Raw genomic sequence first — 20,473 nt, 5'->3', positions numbered from 1 at the left:
GAACAGCTGGAGGTGACCTGAAGCTGAAGGAGTAACTATATTTCACATGTTAATATTATCCAGACCACTTATCTGATGGGTTTTGTGTCTGTATCCAGTCACAGGTGGTGGAACAGCAGAGGGATGCTGACGCAGGTTGTGCTTCAGGTTGTTTATTACAAATGATGACAAACAATATCAAGATATTCTATTACTGTACAGAGACATCTGTCTTTATTACATTAACTAGAGAACAACACGCACCGCTGCATAGATACAGAGCTATGACTGAACTGTCCTTGATAGCACTCCACAACAGTCCACAATAAATAGAAATAAATTACCTTCCTCAAGTGTCGGTGACACCGATTTTTAGGCTTTGTTTTTTCACTGAAAGAAAAAAGCAGCTTTAAATGCAGGCCTTGAACTCAATCAGCCGTTTGTAGTTTCTCTTTTTATATTTGTAGTAAGTGTGTTTGTTTATTCCTGTTTAATTGGGGAATACATTTTCCTTCCTGTGGTCAGAAGTTTAGTATTCCTTCAGTAAGCTGCCTGAGATGTTCGTACGTCATTGTTTAACGAGTACACCTCTTTTTAGCTTGTTTTTTTTCCACCTCTCTATTTGCATAAACAGTTCTCCACCATCGGACTGGAAAACACCACTTTTCAATCTTGTTCTGTCTGTTTCTTCACGGTGTAGCATCGACTACATATTCAACATATTTACATGCGAGTTCCTTCCTTCACTCTGCATCCTGCGAGCACAGACATTTCTGTCTGGCCTCCGTGTCCTCGAAGGTCACCTTCTTGCTCCTCCTGGGGTCGATCCAGGAGTTATGAATGACCACGTTGTTTGGAGTCGGGTCGGCTTCGACCACAGACACCACGCGCTTCTTCATCTTGCTCTTCAGAACCTTCTGGAACTTCTGCCGCGTGAAGGCGTAGAGGAGCGGGTGAAAGATGGTGGTCCCGTAGGCCATCACCAGGAAGCCCAGGCGGAGGCGGACAGTCAAATCACTGGGTCCGGTGCTGAGGATGATGGTGTTCAACACCGTTATGGGAGTCCAGCAAAGCAGGAACGTGGAGATGATGAGGAGAGACATCCTGAAGACTCGTTTCTGCCTCTCCCGTCTCTCCCGGTGGCGCTTCACCGCTCGCCTCAGCGCGATAATGACGGACACCGACGCCCGCATGCCCAGAGGAGCGCTCCCCCCCGACCGGACCCCCGTGCTGCTTTGTGAGGCGTCCGTCGACTCCGGTTGTGTCGCGGTGCTCAGGGAGATCGTGTTTTTGCTCTTCTGTTTCTTTTTCGGTAAGTTGTGCTGAAAGCGTGTTCCAATGCGAATGTTCAGCGCCTGGAGGATCTTGTAGTAAGTCACCAGCATCACCACAGCCGTGAAGAAGAATATAGGAATCTGTGCGAGCAGGTGATAGTACAAACCCAACTCTGTGTAGTACTCGTTAGTGTGAGCCACCGTCACCACTGAAGTCTGGTTCACCAGATCAGAACCGGAGCTGATGAAGAAACCCACTTCCATGAACGGAACCAGGAAACTGAAAAAGGATAAAGCCCAGATGGATCCCAGCAGAGCCACGGCTCGGCCCATCGTCAGCACGCGGTTCGCCGGCCGCACCGAGATATCGTAGCGGTCCACGGTGATGGCCAGGACGTTGGCAGCGGTGGCCACGCTGGCAAAGGAGACGCAGGCCTCGTGGAAACAGCAGATCATGGCTGTGTCGGCCTCCAGCGGGAGCAGAACCGCCACGGCCGTCAGCGGGATGCAGCACACACACACCTGGAAACACACAGAAGTTCAGGTCGCGGCCCAAACACGTCATGTTTATCTCCAGTAGTCTGACGAAAACAATCTGGTTTGGAATTATTGACGATGTAATTGGCTAAAACAACATGTAAACCAAAAGGTTCATTGTGGCTTCAATTTACTGCGTGAATACAGTCGGGGATGAATTTTTTGGTAACCTTCAACAAAAACAGAAAACCCACTATTTCCTCTGAAATAACTGGAAACTGACAAAAGTAATCAGCATCCATAATTTTTTTTTTATTCCATATTTAATAAAAAATCAGGCTTTTGATTTAGATTTTTGATTCAGCAGAATATTTTAAACTAAAACAAATTAAAATGGCAAAGTTGATGGAACCTTAATTTTATATTTTGTTGCTCAACCTTCAGTGGAAATCACTGCAAACAAGCAATTTCCATTTCTGTCTTCCTGTCAGCAGGTAGTTCGGTCCACTCTTCCAGAACAAACTGCTCTGGCGGTGGGAAAGTTCAATGTTTGAAAAAGCTACTGCAGAACAGTCCGATGTTTGGTTCTGATCCGTTCGTGCTGCTTTCAGCTATGTGTTTTGGCTCCTGGTCCAGACGGAGCTTTGTAACACTGGGCAGCATGTTTGGCTGCAGAGTTCCTCGATAGTCTTCAGATTTCATTGAGCCACACAGATTCAAGGCTCCCTGTGTCAGACGCAGCAAACGGAACCTGAACCAGAACACAACCTCCTCCATGTTCCCCAGCAGGTATGGTGAGCTTTGCCTTGTTTCTTTGTGGATCCTTCTGTTGGGTCTGGGCTCCATGTTCCTCCTGCAGTCTGACTCCAGGCCCGCGGACCCTAAACTGGTTCCTAATACGAGCAGCTGCAGTCACAGGAACATGAAGCTCTTACAGCCTTTAACATGCTGCTCTATCGTTTCCTCGGCTCCACGTTCAGTGTGGTGACACCAAACAGCAGACTGACCACTTTTCTACATTTAAACAGGCTCAATGACTGATCAGAAGTTTTAAGACGTATGCTATTAATTAAAATATCTCTAGAACAAAATTATATTTATAATTTTTTAATCTGTCAAGGTTACTTCAGAATAATTTTTGTAGAAGAAGCCACATTTTTCTCTTCACTCTGTGTCACAAACTAAAAGGCTGCAGGTTGATGAGAAAAATGCTTTTCATTTCATCACTTTTTTAGGAGGAATAAAGCATTTTCTCAATGAACTCTTAAGAGTACCGACAAATTTATCCATGACTGTATACGACTCCGACCACCTTTAACAGGGAATTGTTTCCAGTTGTTGCATTGTACACCTCGGGATGATTTTGAAACTATTGGCGCAGCCTTTAACCAATCAGCATTGACCTCCATATGTGGTGTCAAAGGCTGACTTAATGTTCGCTGAATGGAACTTTTAGCCCGAGCCATCTGACACAGTGAATGTTTACTAGTGAGTGTCATGAGATGCCAGCAGTAACCAGCCACATTATGAAGTTTCTTTTTGTAAAAAGAGAAGTGCTGACTGAGGTCAGGACTCACCAATACATCCACCACGTGCAGGTTCATGGTGATGATGTTGGAGACCGAACTGATGAGGTTTTGTTTCATGCAGTAGAGGACCAGCACAGTGAGGTTGGAGCTCAGGCCCAACACTATCTCCAACAGCAGGAAGCCTGTGAGAGAAACCTACCGACAGAGAACAGGGTGAGAATGATGCCATTTAGTGTGACGTAACATATTCAGTCTTTATAATCGATAGAGTCCTCAGTTTTTCCACATTGTTTTGGACTGAAAAGGTCATCTAAGATGTGAGGTGTCATCAAAAGGTTGCTGCTGTGCACGAATCGAGCGCAGCTCAGCGACGCACACAGAGCAGAGGGAAGCAACGACCTTCATGACTAATTATTCAGAGTGTCGTCTCTTGATCAACATCAGCAGCTGAGTTTCACACGTTAACGTGACCGCTGAACATTTGTTTATTTCACTGTGGACCTGAAACTTGTCAGAGCCCACATTATAGTTTTTTGTAATTTTTCGGGGAACAGAAAGAAGTTGCAGGGAACTCTTGAGTAGGTAGTGACAGTTGTGTTGCTGTTGGCGAACTGGACATGACAGTAGAGCTCTGTGTTGACAGTCTGACCCTGGTGGGTGAATTCACTGCCCTCTTGATCTGACGCGCCGCCTTTGGTCTCGGACTGTGAAGCGCCGCCCCTCTTGAAAACAGGACCATCACTCAGAACACCTCGTCCGGCTCCTCGCCTCATCGCCGTAGACTTTCTGAAGGGTTTCCAGGGTCCTTGTTGACAGTTTCCAGAGTTGGACACAGTTCCTGCTTGTTCCTGCTTCCTCCTGCTTCCTTCTGCTCCGTGTGCATCACTGTGCTGCGCTCGGTTCATTCGCCACAGGAAGCGTTTCAGCTCTCGTACGTGTTATGCGGCTGTAGTCATACCTGGAAGCTGATGGGGTAGATAGCCTCGGAGGAGGTCAAGTCGAGGTCATAGGGGTCAGCAGTGTCGAGCACCGTCATGTTGCTCATGGTGGCTGCAGAGATCAGCACTGGGGATGTGTGCATTATCCTGATGGGAGGAAGAGGCCTGGAGAGGGTTTTACACAAGAAAGGTCTTTGTTGAGAAGTGAACCATCATTGTATATTCAAATTCACCTATGTGACGGTATTGATGCTGCAGAATAAATGAATGCCTTTGTTTTTGGACTGTATACAGTAAAATAGAAGTGAAATGAAAGATGATGATATCATTATTGATATCATTCCACTTGTATAAATAAGACCTGCTTGCATGTCTTCCATTTTTATCTTGACCTGCAGCTTGTTTGTAAGTTTTAATTTGAATACCTTTGACCTGAATAGAATGACCTCATTATATCAATGTTTTAAAAGGGGACTTCTGGAGTTTAAATCAGACTCTTATGAGGTTGGGATATATGTAAAAGCACCAGCTTGTATGAAAACATTAAAGATGATTTATCAGGGATTTACACAAAAAGCTAAACGGCAATACGTCAAGTCAGGCGATCGTACTGCCAAACAGGGTGTTCTGAAGGGTCACTGCAAGAGTACTTACTAAGTTTAACTCAAGCCATAACTGCACAGGAGCCAAAAGTCAAGGCCTTTGTACGAGGGTGGATGAGAAAGCTCAGAGCCTGCTGCTGTCGCGCATGAATGGTGTGCTGCAGCCTGACGTGGACGTAGCAGAGAAGCTGTAACCTTTGCGAAGAAGTACTCCAAGTTCTGACGCTGAATTAAAATCACTACCAGAGTTACACATGCTTTTGTGAGGAGTTTTTTTTTTTTATGCACCTGACAGTGAAGCTCCGCCCCTCTTGGAAACGTGAACGTCACTCAGAACAGCTCTCCAGGCTCATCGCTTCATCGCCGTAGACTTCCTGAAGCATTTCAAGCGTCTCTGTTGACGATTTCCAGAGTTTGAAACAGGATTTGATGTCATGTACACGGAGAAATCACAGAAGCATGTCACTCAGGTGCTGATTTAGAAACGTGGACTGCTTACTAACGAGGTTACAGCTTCTCTGCTCTGTCTACGTCACGGAGCTGCACAACATTTATGCGCACTAGGAGCACAACTTTCTGATCCGCCCGCCAATTATTTACATAGTGACGATTTTGTTTCTTGAAATATGCAGTTGCATAAGAACAAAGTTCAGTAATAGATACTTGTACATGTGCTGCAGTTTTGTGCATGAAATGACAAAGAGGACGGCTCTTAAGATGGAAGTTGTCCGTCATGTTGCACACAGTATTGTTAAGTAAGGCAACACAACTTTCTTCACAGTTGAATCCAAAGTCTGGCACCGTTTTGATCGTACACACCATCAAATACAAGTTCTCTATTGTCTATGATAAAGAGCAGACACGCTCGGAGGGCTTCAACCAAAGAGCTGCTAGAAAGCATCACACAGCGAAGGAAACCCTCCTCCTGCACCTTTTAGGTGTCGACATGAGGAATCTGCGTCAAAGAAATGTAAATTCACTAAAATAGAGGATCTGACATCCATGCTGTGATTGGCCAGCTGTGAGAGGCAAACAGGGTTTGAACTTTTCCTCAAGCACTATTTCACTTGTACACATGCATGAGAAGTGAAATAGTGCTTTTTATACTGAAACCTGAAGCCAGACTTAAAGGGACTGTAGTTCATCATCCAAGACATTTACTTCAGTCTTGGTTTTCTTGCTGAGTCTGAATAAACCAATGCCAAACATACTAGAATCTCTAGTTTCTGGACTTTTGTTCCTTATGGTTTGGACGAAAAGAAGTGTGATAAGTCAGGATTAAACTCACCACTCCCTCCCAGCCGTGTCCTCTCCAGCTCAGCAGCAATCCAAGTAGCCAAGAGGAACCTGCTGGAGCACATCACACCATCCCATCATACTCTCACTGGGCAAAGTCAATCCTCAGTTCATCTGCTTGGTTTGCAGCATGCTCGCTATGATCAGAACAAATTTAATAGACAAAGAGAAGTCGTCTTAGAGCTTTAGCTTCGGGGAAGCACTCGGGTGAAGGGAAAAGTGTCTGTGACACACGGAGAGCCCCCCCCCCCCCCCCCCCACACACACACACACCCACCCACCCCTCATCGGGGGACATGTGGTCTATAACATCAGTGCGGTGCACTAAGATCAATGCTGTCTTTCATGCAGAGCTCTGTCTTGTCATTGTCTGCTGTGCTTGAGCTGTCGCCTCCAGTGTCATCCCCGCCTGAAAGTGATGCCAGAGCCAGAACAATCCTCCTCTCTCTCTCTCTCTCTCCACTGTCCCACTTTGACCAGGTACTGGACGTCTTCCACACTTTTATCTCTCCTGAGAGGCTATGAAGCAGCTCACGTCACACCACGTCAGGTTGTGATTTCATATTCCAGAGAGCAGTGAAGGAGTAGAGTGCAAAATGGAGGGAAGGTTTCCAGAGAAAGACAAAAGAAAAGTGTGTGTGGTTGTTCCTCTGGACTCGACCCACTTAACCCCTTCAAATCCGTGTGCTCCAGCGGGAGGCGGAGCTACACCAAAAGTCAGAGGCCCAGATGTAGGTCATGTAGAGTCCTTGGGTACCAGTCGGCCGGCCTTCACAGATGGGAGGAGAGGAATTGATCGAAGCAGAGGATGGTGTCATGTTCCTCTGTTGTCATCGTCCTCTTCCCCGGCGTGCTTCCTCCATCACTCTCCATGTTTGATCCTGCAGAGGGAAACAAGGGAAGATTTCAGTTAGATAAAAGGAAAAGAAGGAACTGGGTCACCTTGACATGGGCTTGTATGTTGCATCACAAGGCCACCATCTAATTTCATCTCATTTATCATCCCCTGACACATCGCTGCTCTCTCTGTGCTAATTGGACGCCTGTCTCCGAGTGTTTGCGCTCTTCTTGGTGTTTGTTTAATCCGTTTTTGATGCCTTGCGTTTTATCTTTGATGCTTTTCATCATGTGTTGTTCAGTAAATGAGCCCTGAGAACTGTGAACAGGTTCTGTTTGAGATAACTCAGACGGCGGCGTCACATCAGCGAGTTTCAATGTGTCTCAGTAAGCCTCTTACTGTCTCCAATCAATCAAACTTTATTTATAGTTTGGTGCAGCTCAAAGTGTTTAACGGATGATTGATGGGCCAACAATAAGACAAAATAATAATAATCTAGAACAATTTAAAATCCCATTAAAAAAACAAATTAAAAAAGAAAAAGACAATTTAAAAAGACAATTTGAGACCAATACACAAAAGAGGACAGTGATGATTAAAAGCTAAAATAACAAGTTGGAAAATAGAGTGAAAGTTTGATTTTTATTTAGATAGTGTTCTTGTATGCTTAGACAACATTTACCATTTGAGAGCTTCATTAAAATGAAAAAAAAGGTTTTACAGAAAATTCTGTGTATATCTCAAAATAGTTAGAAAAAAAAAAAGGTGTTGTTTTTGTGTTGGTACACAAAAGACATGAATTCATTCATGTTCATACGTATGATTGAAGTAACTCTAAGAAATGGCACGCACATCTGTATTCATCTGTATGTTCGAGTTCTTTAGATTAGCAGTTTAATAGTCTGGACAGGTGCATACTTACATAAACGAGGTCCGTTCCAGTGTCTTCAGTTTATTTTTCCACATACAGGCTTAAACATCAGTTCATTTGTACATCCTTCAGAGCTTCCATCCAACATCCAGGAAACAGTCCACTCCATCTTTTATTATCACGGAGTTGTACGTTGTACATTTCTGTCCACTCTTTCCCACCAGGTAACCCAGCAACGGACTTCTGTCTTGTCCCGGTCACATGGCTCCTCCCTGCACATGTGCGCTGGTTACATGGGCTGACCCTAATCCTGAGCAACCAAAATATAACCACCAATCACCTTCTAAAACTCACTCTGCCAAATGTAGGAAATGTAATCACTCATCTTCTTTTTACGGATGAATCGACCACTTCTTTTGCTGTACGGACTGATTTGGCTCTTACGGTGGATGAAACACGATGACGAGGGATGTTTGAGTGGAATCGATACGAGCTGAATTCAGCAGTTTTTTTAGGTTGCAGATGGGGCTGACAAAGATTAAAAAAAAGTTTCCATTTAAATCCTCCCCAACATGAGATAACCCTGATGATGCGCTGTGACCTGTTATAGACGTTCCTGCATGGATTATATTCTGATAACTGTACTGCGTGTTGTGGAATATATATACCTCATTGTACCTCATTACTCCTTCTCTAACTTGGAATAAATTGTACCTTGTAATTGACCCGTATGAAAAGACTTTAAAAGCTGCAATTAAAACTGGTAGAAATGTTGAGATGAAGCAGATTGCAGGTTGTTTTATTTTCTAAGTCCGGTAATAATAGACCAAAATGGTTCCAAGTCTGAGGAGGTGAGCTGCTTCCAAGGAGGGAGAGATTGTTAAAATGGGCCATCCCACGAGGGCTTATATGACACATGATATAAATAAGTTGGTACCTTATATGATGGAAGAGATGACGACACCCAGGTGCATTGCCTGCAGCTGAAACGTGGCGCTGCAGTGTGGGACATGTTGAACGTGGTGGGCTCACCTTCACTTCAACCTCCTGAAACTCCGAGCCGAACCCAACGAGCTGCTGGAACACCTCCTGCTGTCAACACGCCTACCGGGCGCTGGCAGCAGGCCCGCCAGCCTTCGTATGAACTATATCTCCCACAGGAGGCCAGTGAGGTTTCAGATCAGTATTTAGGTAACCCTTCACTCATTACATTTATGAAGTAAATAATGTTAAATATTCATTTAATGCAGCTGTTCAAATGTCCACTTCTGTTCTTCAGTATTTTCAGTCCTTTTCTAGGCGAATCATTTAATCAGGTGAATTTAAAGATGGATTGTTGTTTGTAAAGGAAAATATTCTCACATCCTTGATCAACTTCCTCTCAACAGGTTCTTATGTTGAGTTCGTTCCCATCATCTGTCTTTATAATCTTCTTTTTAACTGCACCAAGTTGCTCCTGTCTTTAATCTTTGAGGCTTCATACACTCGCTGTGATTGTCATCCTTTCTTTTATTTGTATTTTCTGTCTCGTGACTCATCTGTCCTCTGGGTGACCTCACTGAGGACAGATCCAAACCATGTCGGAGGAGTTTTGTGTGGTACGAGCCGGTCTCTTCAGGAGGCAGCGCGCTCGGCTGCGTCTCATCTTTTTAGTTTGTGCTCCTTGCTGTTTGACAGCCTCTCATTTAGTGGAATTATTCCCAACTCAAAATAATCGCTGCTTGAAAATCGTGACTGAAGAGCTCAGCAACATGTCAGCATGCTGTGTGTGTTTATCTGGAGCTGAACGTGTTGGTTTCATGTCGCCCTGCTATCTGCACACCACAACACTGGTAGTATGGATACGTGGTGCCGTGCATGAGTTTACCTTTAGACAGAGCACTCCTCAGAGATCCTCGGGTCCTTTCTCCCGGCGTAATCTCAATCCCCCAAAGCAACGCGGTGCCCACAGGTGGCAGGACTGAGCGGCTGAGATTTAGCGTTGTAGTCCATCACTGAAGGATCTTCTGCCTCCGTTGAATCCTTTCCGATGAGAGATGTGAGCGGTAGAAGGCGTGCAGCCTCAGGTCCTGACGGCTCTGCCTCTCCTCTCCTCTCTCTGTTCTGTCCTCCGTCCGTCTGTCCCCGTCCTGCTTCCTGCCTCTCTCTGCCTCCAGTAGCCCTTCCTACTCATCCACTGCTCCCTCCCCCTCAAACTGTCTTCTCTCCGTTTTCATTTTACACCTCTGCGTCTCACTAATTGGACTCACAAAGCAGATTTAACGCTCATTTCTTGTTCCTCTTTTTCCCTCCTTTGGTATCTTTCTCTTTGTTTCGTGCTGCCTGTAGTAAGTGGAGGAAATTCAGTGTCCAGCATGTAGAGACAGAACAGATCTTTTCTGTCCTTGAGTCCTTGTTTCTTTCCCTTTGTCTCTCAGCCGTCTCCACGTAAGTTTGCCTGCCGTCATTTAAGTGCCCAGGTAGGAGACGGTGGCCATGACGATGCTAACAGCAGCATCCTTCCTGTCAGGACTTTGGCCACTCCTCCACTATTTGTGTTTGCACAGCACCTGATGGATGGTTTGTGCTTAATTGTCCCGATCTGGCTACCGTCGGAGCAGTTGCAGCGCTGCTCCTACTGCCTGCCGAGCAGATCTGCGACGTAGCTTGTGAGTGCACTAATGAGGGCTACTTGGCATCGGCATGGCAACAACAGGCACCGCGAGACAAAGCGAAGCCAGACCGACAGATCAAAATTCAAATCAGGGTCCGTCTGTTGTTCTTCTGCAGTGACAAAACCTGATTCTTCTCCTCAGATGTGTTTATTGTGCTGGAGCTCTTCACATCTCACTCTTCACCTCTCACTCTTCACCTCTCACGCTTCACCTCTCACTCTTCACATCTCACTCTTCACATCTCACTCTTCACCTCTCCCTCTTCACCTCTCCCTCTTCACATCTCACTCTTCACATCTCACTCTTCACCTCTCCCTCTTCACCTCTCACTCTTCACCTCTCACTCTTCACATCTCGCTCTTCACCTCTCACTCTTCACCTCTCCCTCTTCACCTCTCCACCTCTCCACCTCTCCCTCTTCACATCTCATTCTTCACGTCTCCCTCTTCACCTCTCACTCTTCACCTCTCCCTCTTCACATCTCGCTCTTCACCTCTCCCTCTTCACCTCTCCCTCTTCACCTCTCCCTCTTCACATCTCACTCTTCACCTCTCACTCTTCACATCTCACTCTTCACCTCTCACTCTTCACCTCTCCCTCTTCACATCTCGCTCTTCACATCTCGCTCTTCACATCTCGCTCTTCACCTCTCCCTCTTCACCTCTCCCTCTTCACCTCTCCCTCTTCACCTCTCACTCTTCACCTCTCGCTCTTCACCTCTCACTCTTCACCTCTCACTCTTCACCTCTCCCTCTTCACCTCTCCCTCTTCACCTCTCCCTCTTCACATCTCGCTCTTCACATCTCGCTCTTCACCTCTCACTCTTCACCTCTCACTCTTCACCTCTCACTCTTCACCTCTCACTCTTCACCTCTCACTCTTCACCTCTCCCTCTTCACCTCTCCCTCTTCACCTCTCCCTCTTCACATCTCACTCTTCACCTCTCCCTCTTCACCTCTCGCTCTTCACCTCTCGCTCTTCACCTCTCACTCTTCACTTCTCCCTCTTCACATCTCACTCTTCACCTCTCCCTCTTCACATCTCGCTCTTCACCTCTCACTCTTCACATCTCATTCTTCACCTCTCACCTCTTCACATCTCACTCTTCACCTCTCCCTCTTCACTTCTCACTCTTCACCTCTCCCTCTTCACCTCTCCCTCTTCACCTCTCCCTCTTCACCTCTCCCTCTTCACCTCTCACTCTTCACCTCTCATTCTTCACCTCTCACTCTTCACATCTCATTCTTCACCTCTCCCTCTTCACATCTCACTCTTCACCTCTCCCTCTTCACCTCTCCACCTCTCCCTCTTCACATCTCACTCTTCACCTCTCCCTTCACCTCTCCACCTCTCACTCTTCACCTCTCCCTCTTCACCTCTCCCTCTTCACATCTCACTCTTCACCTCTCCCTCTTCACCTCTCCCTCTTCACCTCTCCACCTCTCCCTCTTCACATCTCACTCTTCACCTCTCCCTCTTCACCTCTCCACCTCACATCTCATTCTTCACCTCTCCCTCTTCACATCTCACTCTTCATCTCACTCTTTACCTCTCACTCTACACCTCACTCTTCAGCTCTTGCTCTTCAGCTCTCACTCTTCATCTCTCGCTCTTGACCTTTCACTCTTCATCTCACTCTTCACCTCTCACTCTACACCTCACTCTTCACCTTTCACTCTTCAGCTCTCGCTCTTCATCTCACTCTTCAGCTCTCGCTCTTCACCTCTCACTCTTCATCTGTTTATCTGAGGAGCGTAAGCAGAGATGAAGATCGACTGTTTTACTGACATGCGCATCTCAGCGGGAGGCCTGTTTTCTCCCAGATACAAGTCTTTAGTGAGAGATGGAAGGCAGGCAGATGGTGACAGAGACACAGATCCTAGAGGTCTGGCCAGGGAGAGGAAGAAAAGTCAATCGTGCGCACAAATTAATTAAAAGGTATTTAAGTTTATATATAGAGAGAGACAGCTCAGCACAGCAGGCTTCCTCCTCTCAGCATGAAGTTCACCGAACCTGCTTCAACTGTCAGCTGACCAACTATAAAGTCGACAGCATCCTTAAAGTTAGCATATTACCAACGATATACAGTGAACCCTCGCTATAACGCGGTTCACCTTTCACGGTCTCGCTGCTTCACGGATTTGCATCATGCATTGAAATCACATTACGACTATATGTAACGTAGATATATTTAATGTCCAGTTCTATCTATTTCAATTGTAAAATAAAGGTTACTACTTCACGGATTTCGCCTATCACGGTTTCTATTTGGAACGTAACCCCCACGAAAAACGAGGGTTCACTGTAATCCACAAACTCTCAATATCATCGTTGTTTTCTTTTACTAACAATCATCCTTTGTGTCCAGCTGTTCTTAGTTAACAGAGTTGTTATTAGCCTTGTTGTTAGCATAGCCATCACAGCCAGTCTGACTAATTGATGACAGATATGGATATGATCGGTATAAAACGGCATGAGCAGTGGATTGTAAAAAACTATGGTCTAGTTTTCCTCAGTTCATACAGACACTATCATTTCATCATTTTGAAGATAGAAAATAGAGAAAAACCACCCCGACGTCTTTGTCAATAATATCAACGCCACGAGTAAACATTTTATGCTACAATAATAGCAATTGTTTACTCACTCATGTATTTATACATAGTATCATGTCTGTATCAGCCTTATGGTGACTCTAAATATGTCATTGATTAGTCAGACTGGCTGTGGTGACTACGCTAACAACGAGGCTAACAACAAGGCTAACAACAACTCTGTAATACAATGTAGAGGATGATTGGTAGTAAAAGAAAACAACGATGATATTGAGAGTTTGTGGATTATATCGTTGGTAATATGCTAACTTTAAGGATGCTGTCGACTTTATAGTTGGTCAGCTGACAGTTGAAGCAGGTTCAGTGAACTTCATGCTGGAAACGATTTATTATTTCGTGGGAACGATTTAGTATCTGGTGGGAATAATTTATTATTTCATGGGAACGATTTAAATTCTTGTGGGAATGATTTATTATTTCGTGGGAGCCATTTAGCATCTGGTGGCAACGATTTAATACAGTATCTGGTGGGAACGATGTTATTTTGTGGGAACAATTTATTATTTTGTGGGAGCCATTTTTATCTGGTGGGAACGATTTAGTATCTCGTGCACATAACTTATTATATGGTGCACATGATTTAAAGTTTTGTCTCTCTATGGCCACTCCGGGGCTCCGTGAAAAGACAATTGCAGACTTTTTTTTCGGAGCAAACGTACATGATGTGAGAGAGACAAACAGAAACAGACGGTTCAGAGACCAACGCAAAGCTACCATAAATGTTTCATGAATGGATTAATATTGCAACTTAATACTGAGGCTCCTGTTTCAGACGAGTGAAAGCAAGTGTGTGTGCTTAAGGGACAAATGCCACACCAGTGAATGTTGATGTCTTCATGATGCTTTGGAGGCGCAGATGGCTGCGAACTCAAGGTCAACAGAAAGATCATCTTCAGAGGGAGAGGCTCAACTCAGGAGAAAAAACTAACTTTAGAGAAAAAAACATGCTTTTGAAAACTAAATACATCTTTGACACAAGCAGAAGTAATTAAACCTTGCTCATGTTATATACTGCACGGTGTTACTGGGAGGTGTCAGGGATCACTTTGATTATCATTTGGTTTGGGGCAAAGTTTCAGTCATCAAAACTAAGATGCAGAGTGAGTATCTCAGCACAGCACATATTTACTGCCACATACAGTAGAAAATGTTAAAATTTGGGAAATGGGGTTGTAATAAAATGTTCATCTGTCATTGTTGTCGCAAAATCGGAGAAGAAATTCTTGACAGAGTTCAGTGTGCTCTGTTGAGATGAGGCTGGAAACCACTGAAGATTCATTAAATACTAAGTCATTCATTTAAAGTGACGGGGGAACTTTGGTTTTGCTGATTTAACACGACAACAATCTGACTCACATCCGTGATTGTAGTTTTATCTCCTTCTAATATCCAGTTTGAAGCATACTGATGTGAGATTACAGACTACGTTTCCTTTGTGCCTCGAAGGAAACACGCGGTCACATAGTTTACACTACTTGTGATACACTGCGGCTGCAGCCTCTGTGTTTCTTTATCCACGCTACGTCCAGGACGCCGTTTCAGGCATTCTTCTTCTTGAAGGCTGAAAACAAAACTTCCTGCAGAGGTGTCTGCTTTGTGTTACAGCACTGCTCCTTTTTAATCAACAGAATACTCGTCAGACAACGGGACTATTTTCAGAAGTTAAGCTTAAAGGAAAAGAAAACAGTTTTTTGTTCTTGACGGTGTTGTTTTGTAGACTTGACATTTTACAATCTTCACATTTTGAAAAATACATTAGCTTCATGAATACATTGAGGCTCAGCAAAAGAGTTCTCTTTTTCATTTCTCCTACATAAACAGATGAAATGCTTCGCTTTGACATTTTCCTGGTTCAGCATGTAAAATTCAGCAACAAAGAAGAGCACAGACACTGCAGATCAGGCTGCAGCAAAGATCTGAGCAGTTTCTGTACAGGGTTTTTGTTCCTTACCTCCCACAATTAAGATATTGTCTCCATTGTAGTGAATGTAAATCCAGGCTAACCACAGCTGCCATGTTCATGAAGAAGCACGCTAGTCCTCTCCCTGCCACTTCTTCAAGAAGTCACGTTAAAACTCATTTTAACTGGCATTCAAACGTAACTACACCGTGTATTTACTATCATATCAGTAGTGGCCTTTTAAGGAGCTTCTGGTGAGGCGATCGAGGTTGAGTGTTGGCAGTCAGCCTTCAGGTTTGTTATCGCTGAAGAGTAAAGCAGTTACATCCCTGTCCTTGATGCTCATTCTGCCATCTCTGGAGAAGAAACCAAAAGATGATTCCACACAGTTTCTGAGAAGCTTCAGTGTGATGATGACCCAGTTAACGTGACCTGTTTGTTGGTGTCCCCCTCTTTTTTCTTTGGTTAGCCTAATAGACTGGATATAAAAGAGTTCGTAGCTTCAGGTCTGTAAAATGGTTCTGATCCAGAAGTGTCTTCAGCTGCAATACCAGCGAGTGCCACTAGAGGTCGGCTCCAAAAAGCCTCCGGCTCCATAGACTCCCATTCAACTTCTCTCATCAAATCCAAAGTGAATAAAATGTGTCCATCAGTTATCTCGGTGTTGTTAGCTAAAGTCACTCCTTCTTATTAGTTTTCTGGAGGTCCATCTGAAAATAATCCCTCATTCATTAGAAAAGAAGATTCAAGAAGACCTGGTTTTGGGGGGCGTGTCTGTTTGATTGACAGGCCTGTGGTGCAGTCAGGTTACAGCTATCGGTGGGCGGGACGTAGTATCGTCAGGTTTCTGATCAGATCGGTCAGATCCACCGCTGGCTCCTCCCCCAGCTCGTCCAAATATGGTCACTTCCTGCTCCAAACCGCTCCGAACTAACAAGATGGTGACGGACAGAATCTGAACTGGAGGATTCATAATGTTCACAAACCAACGATGACATCCCTGATGGTTACCGCTTACTAATAGGTCAGAAGGACAACACGCCCCCTGCTGGACCACAGAGGAAACTACCTCAGACACACTGATGCGTTCATGGACTATAAGTTGTGAATTCAGACAGGTCATTAGAGTTAAAATATTTCATGTTTTTCTTTGCGTGAGCATGAATAAAAAGTGACCTTCTTTCTGCTGCATTGGTATTGTTGGAAAGGACATCTGAAAGTGGACACGTTCCAGTTTAGTTTGCTGACCCTGATCCAACCCACAGGATGTTGTTTTGCGTACAGAAGACAGACTTGGACTGCTGGACAGCTGTTTTTAACCTCTTTAATAAATTTCACTGCAGGTCTCTCTCACCTTCACCTCAGCCTCCTTAGTTTGGGCTGGATGGTAATCACTTCCTGGCTCTGATAAGTGTGAAGCAGCTCCCTCCCCAATGCCTGCTCCCATCCACAACCCACTATGCTGATTACCTCCATCACCAAGGTGATGCGGGAGGGGGGGGGGTCAACTCTGCTGCTAATTTTAAGCTCTGCAATGCCATGATAAATTCCGATGATGCACCACACAAGTTAATAAACGGGTGGTGGTGGTTATTGATGAAATCTGTCTTGTCAAGCTGAATGAATTCCTCCTGTATAGAAAGGAGGGCACATCTTGTCCCCTGGGAGAGACAGCATCATATCCAAAGGCCTGTGTCTGTGTTGTTCTGTGTGTGTCTGTCTGTCTGTGTGTGTGTGTGTGTGTGTGTGTGTGTGTGTGTGTGTGTCTGTGTGTGTGTGTCTGTGTCTGTCTGTGTGTCTGTCTGTCTCTGTGTGTGTGTGTGTGTCTGTGTGTGTGTGTCTGTCTGTGTGTCTCTGTGTGTGTGTGTGTGTGTGTGTGTGTGTGTGTGTGTGTGTGTGTGTGTGTGTGTGTGTGTGTGTGTGTGTGTGTGTGTGTGTGTGTGTGTGTGTGTCTGTCTGTCTGTCTGTCTCTGTTTCTCTGTGTGTGTCTGTGTGTGTGTGTCTGTCTGTCTGTCTGTCTCTCTCTGTGTGTGTGTGTGTGTGTGTGTGTGAGGCTTAAAGCACACTGGCCCTGTGAGCACATTGTGACACAAGTCAGGGAAGACCAACATCTTCCTCTTCCTCTTCCTCTCTGTCTCCCTCACAAACACACATATCTAAACAAGCAGAGAGAAGCAGGGCTCAGCTGTTCTGTGGTACTCTCTGGCAGGCTTTGTACTTTGGGTGGAGGCTTGGAGTGGATTGGTTTTGAATTGAATGCGGCTCCCGTCCAATTCCCCACTCCTCTGTGCCTCAGCTCGCCACCTGCCTGATAATACTCTCTGTCTCTGTCTCTCTGGGGAAAAAGAGCAAACAATCTTCAGCTCTGGACAAATAGCACATCTGAAATGGTTTGATATCAGCCCTCCAGCCCCACACTGCTCCTCCTCTCCTCTAATAGTCGGGGGCTGATTTCCCTATACACTTAGTCGTCCTGATTTACAGAAATGATCAGAATATGGGAACAATGCTGGAATTTAAAATCAGCTCTGTTATCAAAACAGAGTTCGGATGAAGGCATGAGATTAGAGGAATGAAGCGTTCTGCTTTTTATGCCATATCAGTGGACCGAGAGGAGCCAAGCGACAGAAGAGGTTTTGAATCTGATGAAACACTCATATTCGATTGTTTTGTAAACTGCTAAATACCTTAATAGCATTTTACTCGCTTTTCTGGATGAGAAGTTTGTACTGGTGTCAAGATGAACATAAAACCCAGTGTTCCCATAATGGGGAACATCATCATGGCTTTGACTGGTCCAACAGTATCCAAAACGGTCTGCAACTTTCTGAATTATCTTTTACTTTCTGACTATTTTTGGGTTCAATATTAACAACCACCAAATTTACAAGAACCCTGGAGTTTTAAGTAAAAATGTACTTTTAATGTACATCTGTCTGCATGTGTCTGGTGTGTCGACACATACGGTGAACCAGAACTAGTGCGTTTGATTGAAGTCACTATTTTTTTTTTTTACCAAAAAAACTAGTGATCATTAAAATGTTAGATAGATAATGTTTATATATGGCGAGACTGTAGAGGGCGCTCAGAAGCTACTTTTATGTATTTTTTTTACAAAGTCTAAAGCATTTTCAGAGAAGTGCTTTCCCACTGAATACTGACTCCCTTCATCTGTAAGGAGCTGATGAGAAACCAGCTGACATGAACACAATGTCGGGCTCAGTGATTAACATGAAGCGAAGGTGCAATTCAGGAGAGGAGAAAGAAATGAAATGTTCTGTCCTCGCTCGCTCCACACAAGTCAGACTGTTGCATAAAGCTGGCAGAAGGAGGCTGTAGTTTAGTCCCACTCAGCAGCCTGTTGTCTGCTGTCTGTCTTCTCCATCACATCTGAGCTGTCTCCCGTTCCAGCCGCCTCATCACTCTCCGCTGGCCGGCGCTTCGCTTCCTTCCTCGCTGAGTCAACTTCCCACACGAGTCAGGACTGTAGTCACCGCCTCAGAGACACTTCAGGCTCCTCACTCTCAGATTAAACAACTGCATCATCCAGAACATTTTCTTAGACTGTGTCACTGTGTTCCTGTAAACCACTGTGACCAGTAGGGAGCACTCAAAATGAGCTGCAGGACTTCAGCTGTCACTGCTGATAGCATCTCCACAGCAGGACTCAAGTGTTTGCTCAAGGCGCTCATGATTTATTGGACAAAAATCACACATATTGGCAGCGTTACATCAATATCAGTTGCATTGCAGCTCCAAACAGGATTCAGTGACAAGACGAGTCAATATTTCTTCCTCTAATGTACGATGGATCTTTCCAGAGCAGGTGGGTGGACAAACAATGCAGAGGAAGAAAAAGAGTGGAAATGTTTAACACGCCGTCCGAAGTGTTGCTGACAAATCTGTCAAGCTGACTGGTCCCGCTGTCATCTTCTCTGTCAGATTAAATAATGGGAGTAGGATCATTTCATCACGAAGGAGATGTGTTGATGAAGTTTCAGACTGACTGAGCTACTGTCGTCCAGCTATAGTCATTTGTACAGGTGTCCCCACAATACCTTTTTTCTAGTTCATGTTTTAGTGTTGGTTCAGTATGAGGCATATCACATTATCAAGAAGTCATTAGTGTTAATTTGAGTTGAGTTGATACCACTGTGACACAGATTAAACACGTTTGCGTTAGCAGACCTCGGTTCAGGTCAGAGTCTGTTTTTAAAGATGGACGAGTTACAGAGGAGGGAAGCTAAGATATCTCAGAATGGGTGCTGACATCTTCCTCATCATTTTTAACCTGAGTCTGTGCAGTAGTGACCGGAGGGTGGAGACATGGTGTTCAGGTCCAGTGTCAAGTATCACCCATCAGTGATGTCATCACCCATCAGTGACGACATCAACCATCAGTGATGTCATCGTTGGTTTGTGAACGTTATGAATCCTCCAGTTCAGATTCTGTCCGTCACCATCTTGTTAGTTCGGAGCGGTTTGGAGCAGGAAGTGACCATATTTGGACGAGCTGGGGGAGGAGCCAGCGGTGGATCTGACCGATCTGATCGGAAACCTGACGATACTACGTCCCGTCCACCGATAGCTGTAACCTGACTTGCACCACAGGCCTGTCAATCAAACAGACACGCCCCCAAAAACAGGTGTTCTTGAATCTTCTTTTCTAATGAATGAGGGATTATTTTCAGATGGACCTCCAGAAAACTAATAAGAAGGAGTGACTTTAGCTAACAACACCGAGAGAACTGATGGACACATTTTATTCACTTTGGATTTGATGAGAGAAGTTGAATGGGAGTCTATGGAGCCGGAGGCTTTTTGGAGCCGACCTCTAGTGGCACTCGCTGGTATTGCAGCTGAAGACACTTCTAGATCGGAACTATTTTACAGACCTGAAGCTACGAACTCTTTTATATCCAGTCTGTGTTTTATATCCAGTCTGTAGATTTATATCCAGTCTGTGTTTTATATCCAGTCTGTGTTTTATATCCAGTCTGTAGTTTTATATCCAGTCTGTGTTTTATATCCAGTCTGTAGTTTTATATCCAGTTTGTGTCCAGTGTCCTGCCCAGCTCTTGGTACCGAGCCAAGAGAACAACCACTCTATGGAGGAAAAATAGTTGATATGCAGCTACAAATTACTACAGTAATCATTTTCATCCAGAAAATAATAAGCACACAGGGATGAAAGATGAAGTTGTCAGTGGCTCGGCTATGTGTGTAACTACCGCACAGACTCAGGTTTAAAATGAAGTTACTATCAGGAGGAAGTGATGACGAGCTCCATGTTTATATCCAGTCTGTGGTTTGGACAACTGTTTTAAATTGAGTCTGTGGAGCCAGGAGATCAGAGACAACCCAGTTTGGGGTCTTGGGGCCAGGTTTGGTCCGCACCTTTGATTTGACCCACCATGGTATGAGACAAGCACGTGTTTATTCTCTTTGTTTTTAAGTGCTGTAACTTCCAACTGTAATGAAATCAAACTAAACGTTTTGT

At 44.8% G+C, this 20,473-nt stretch overlaps 2 protein-coding genes and 1 long non-coding RNA gene across 4 annotated transcripts in view; 1 reads left to right on the top strand and 2 right to left on the bottom strand.

Moving 5' to 3' along the window:
* Nucleotides 1-20,473, top strand: part of cog5 (component of oligomeric golgi complex 5) — a 78,347-nt gene that overhangs the window by 15,900 nt on the left and 41,974 nt on the right. The gene's annotated exons all lie outside the window — the stretch shown is intronic.
* On the bottom strand, nt 137-6,334 carry gpr22a (G protein-coupled receptor 22a). Of its 2 annotated transcripts, XM_069720270.1 has the most exons (5): nt 6,088-6,334; nt 5,088-5,193; nt 4,218-4,362; nt 3,308-3,454; nt 137-1,775 (listed from the first exon to the last, which is right to left on the bottom strand). In XM_069720270.1, exons 3-5 carry the CDS (start codon nt 4,338-4,340, stop codon nt 723-725), a joined length of 1,323 nt encoding a protein of 440 aa, XP_069576371.1. In that variant the 5' UTR covers nt 4,341-4,362; nt 5,088-5,193; nt 6,088-6,334; the 3' UTR covers nt 137-722. The 2 variants fall into 2 exon arrangements, with proteins under 2 accessions (XP_069576371.1, XP_069576370.1); XM_069720269.1 differs by lacking the exon at nt 5,088-5,193.
* Nucleotides 6,456-8,734, bottom strand: LOC138633814 (uncharacterized). The gene is made up of 2 exons (XR_011311914.1): nt 7,856-8,734; nt 6,456-6,976 (listed from the first exon to the last, which is right to left on the bottom strand). It is a non-coding gene; the product is annotated as an uncharacterized lncRNA (long non-coding RNA).

This window comes from Brachyistius frenatus, unplaced genomic scaffold (assembly GCF_029030835.1).
Source record: "Brachyistius frenatus isolate BFR_SWC_R1_liver_20210118 unplaced genomic scaffold, ASM2903083v1 Contig_237, whole genome shotgun sequence".
NCBI classification, from domain to species: domain Eukaryota; kingdom Metazoa; phylum Chordata; class Actinopteri; family Embiotocidae; genus Brachyistius; species Brachyistius frenatus.
This window is presented reverse-complemented; position numbering and strand designations above follow the sequence as displayed.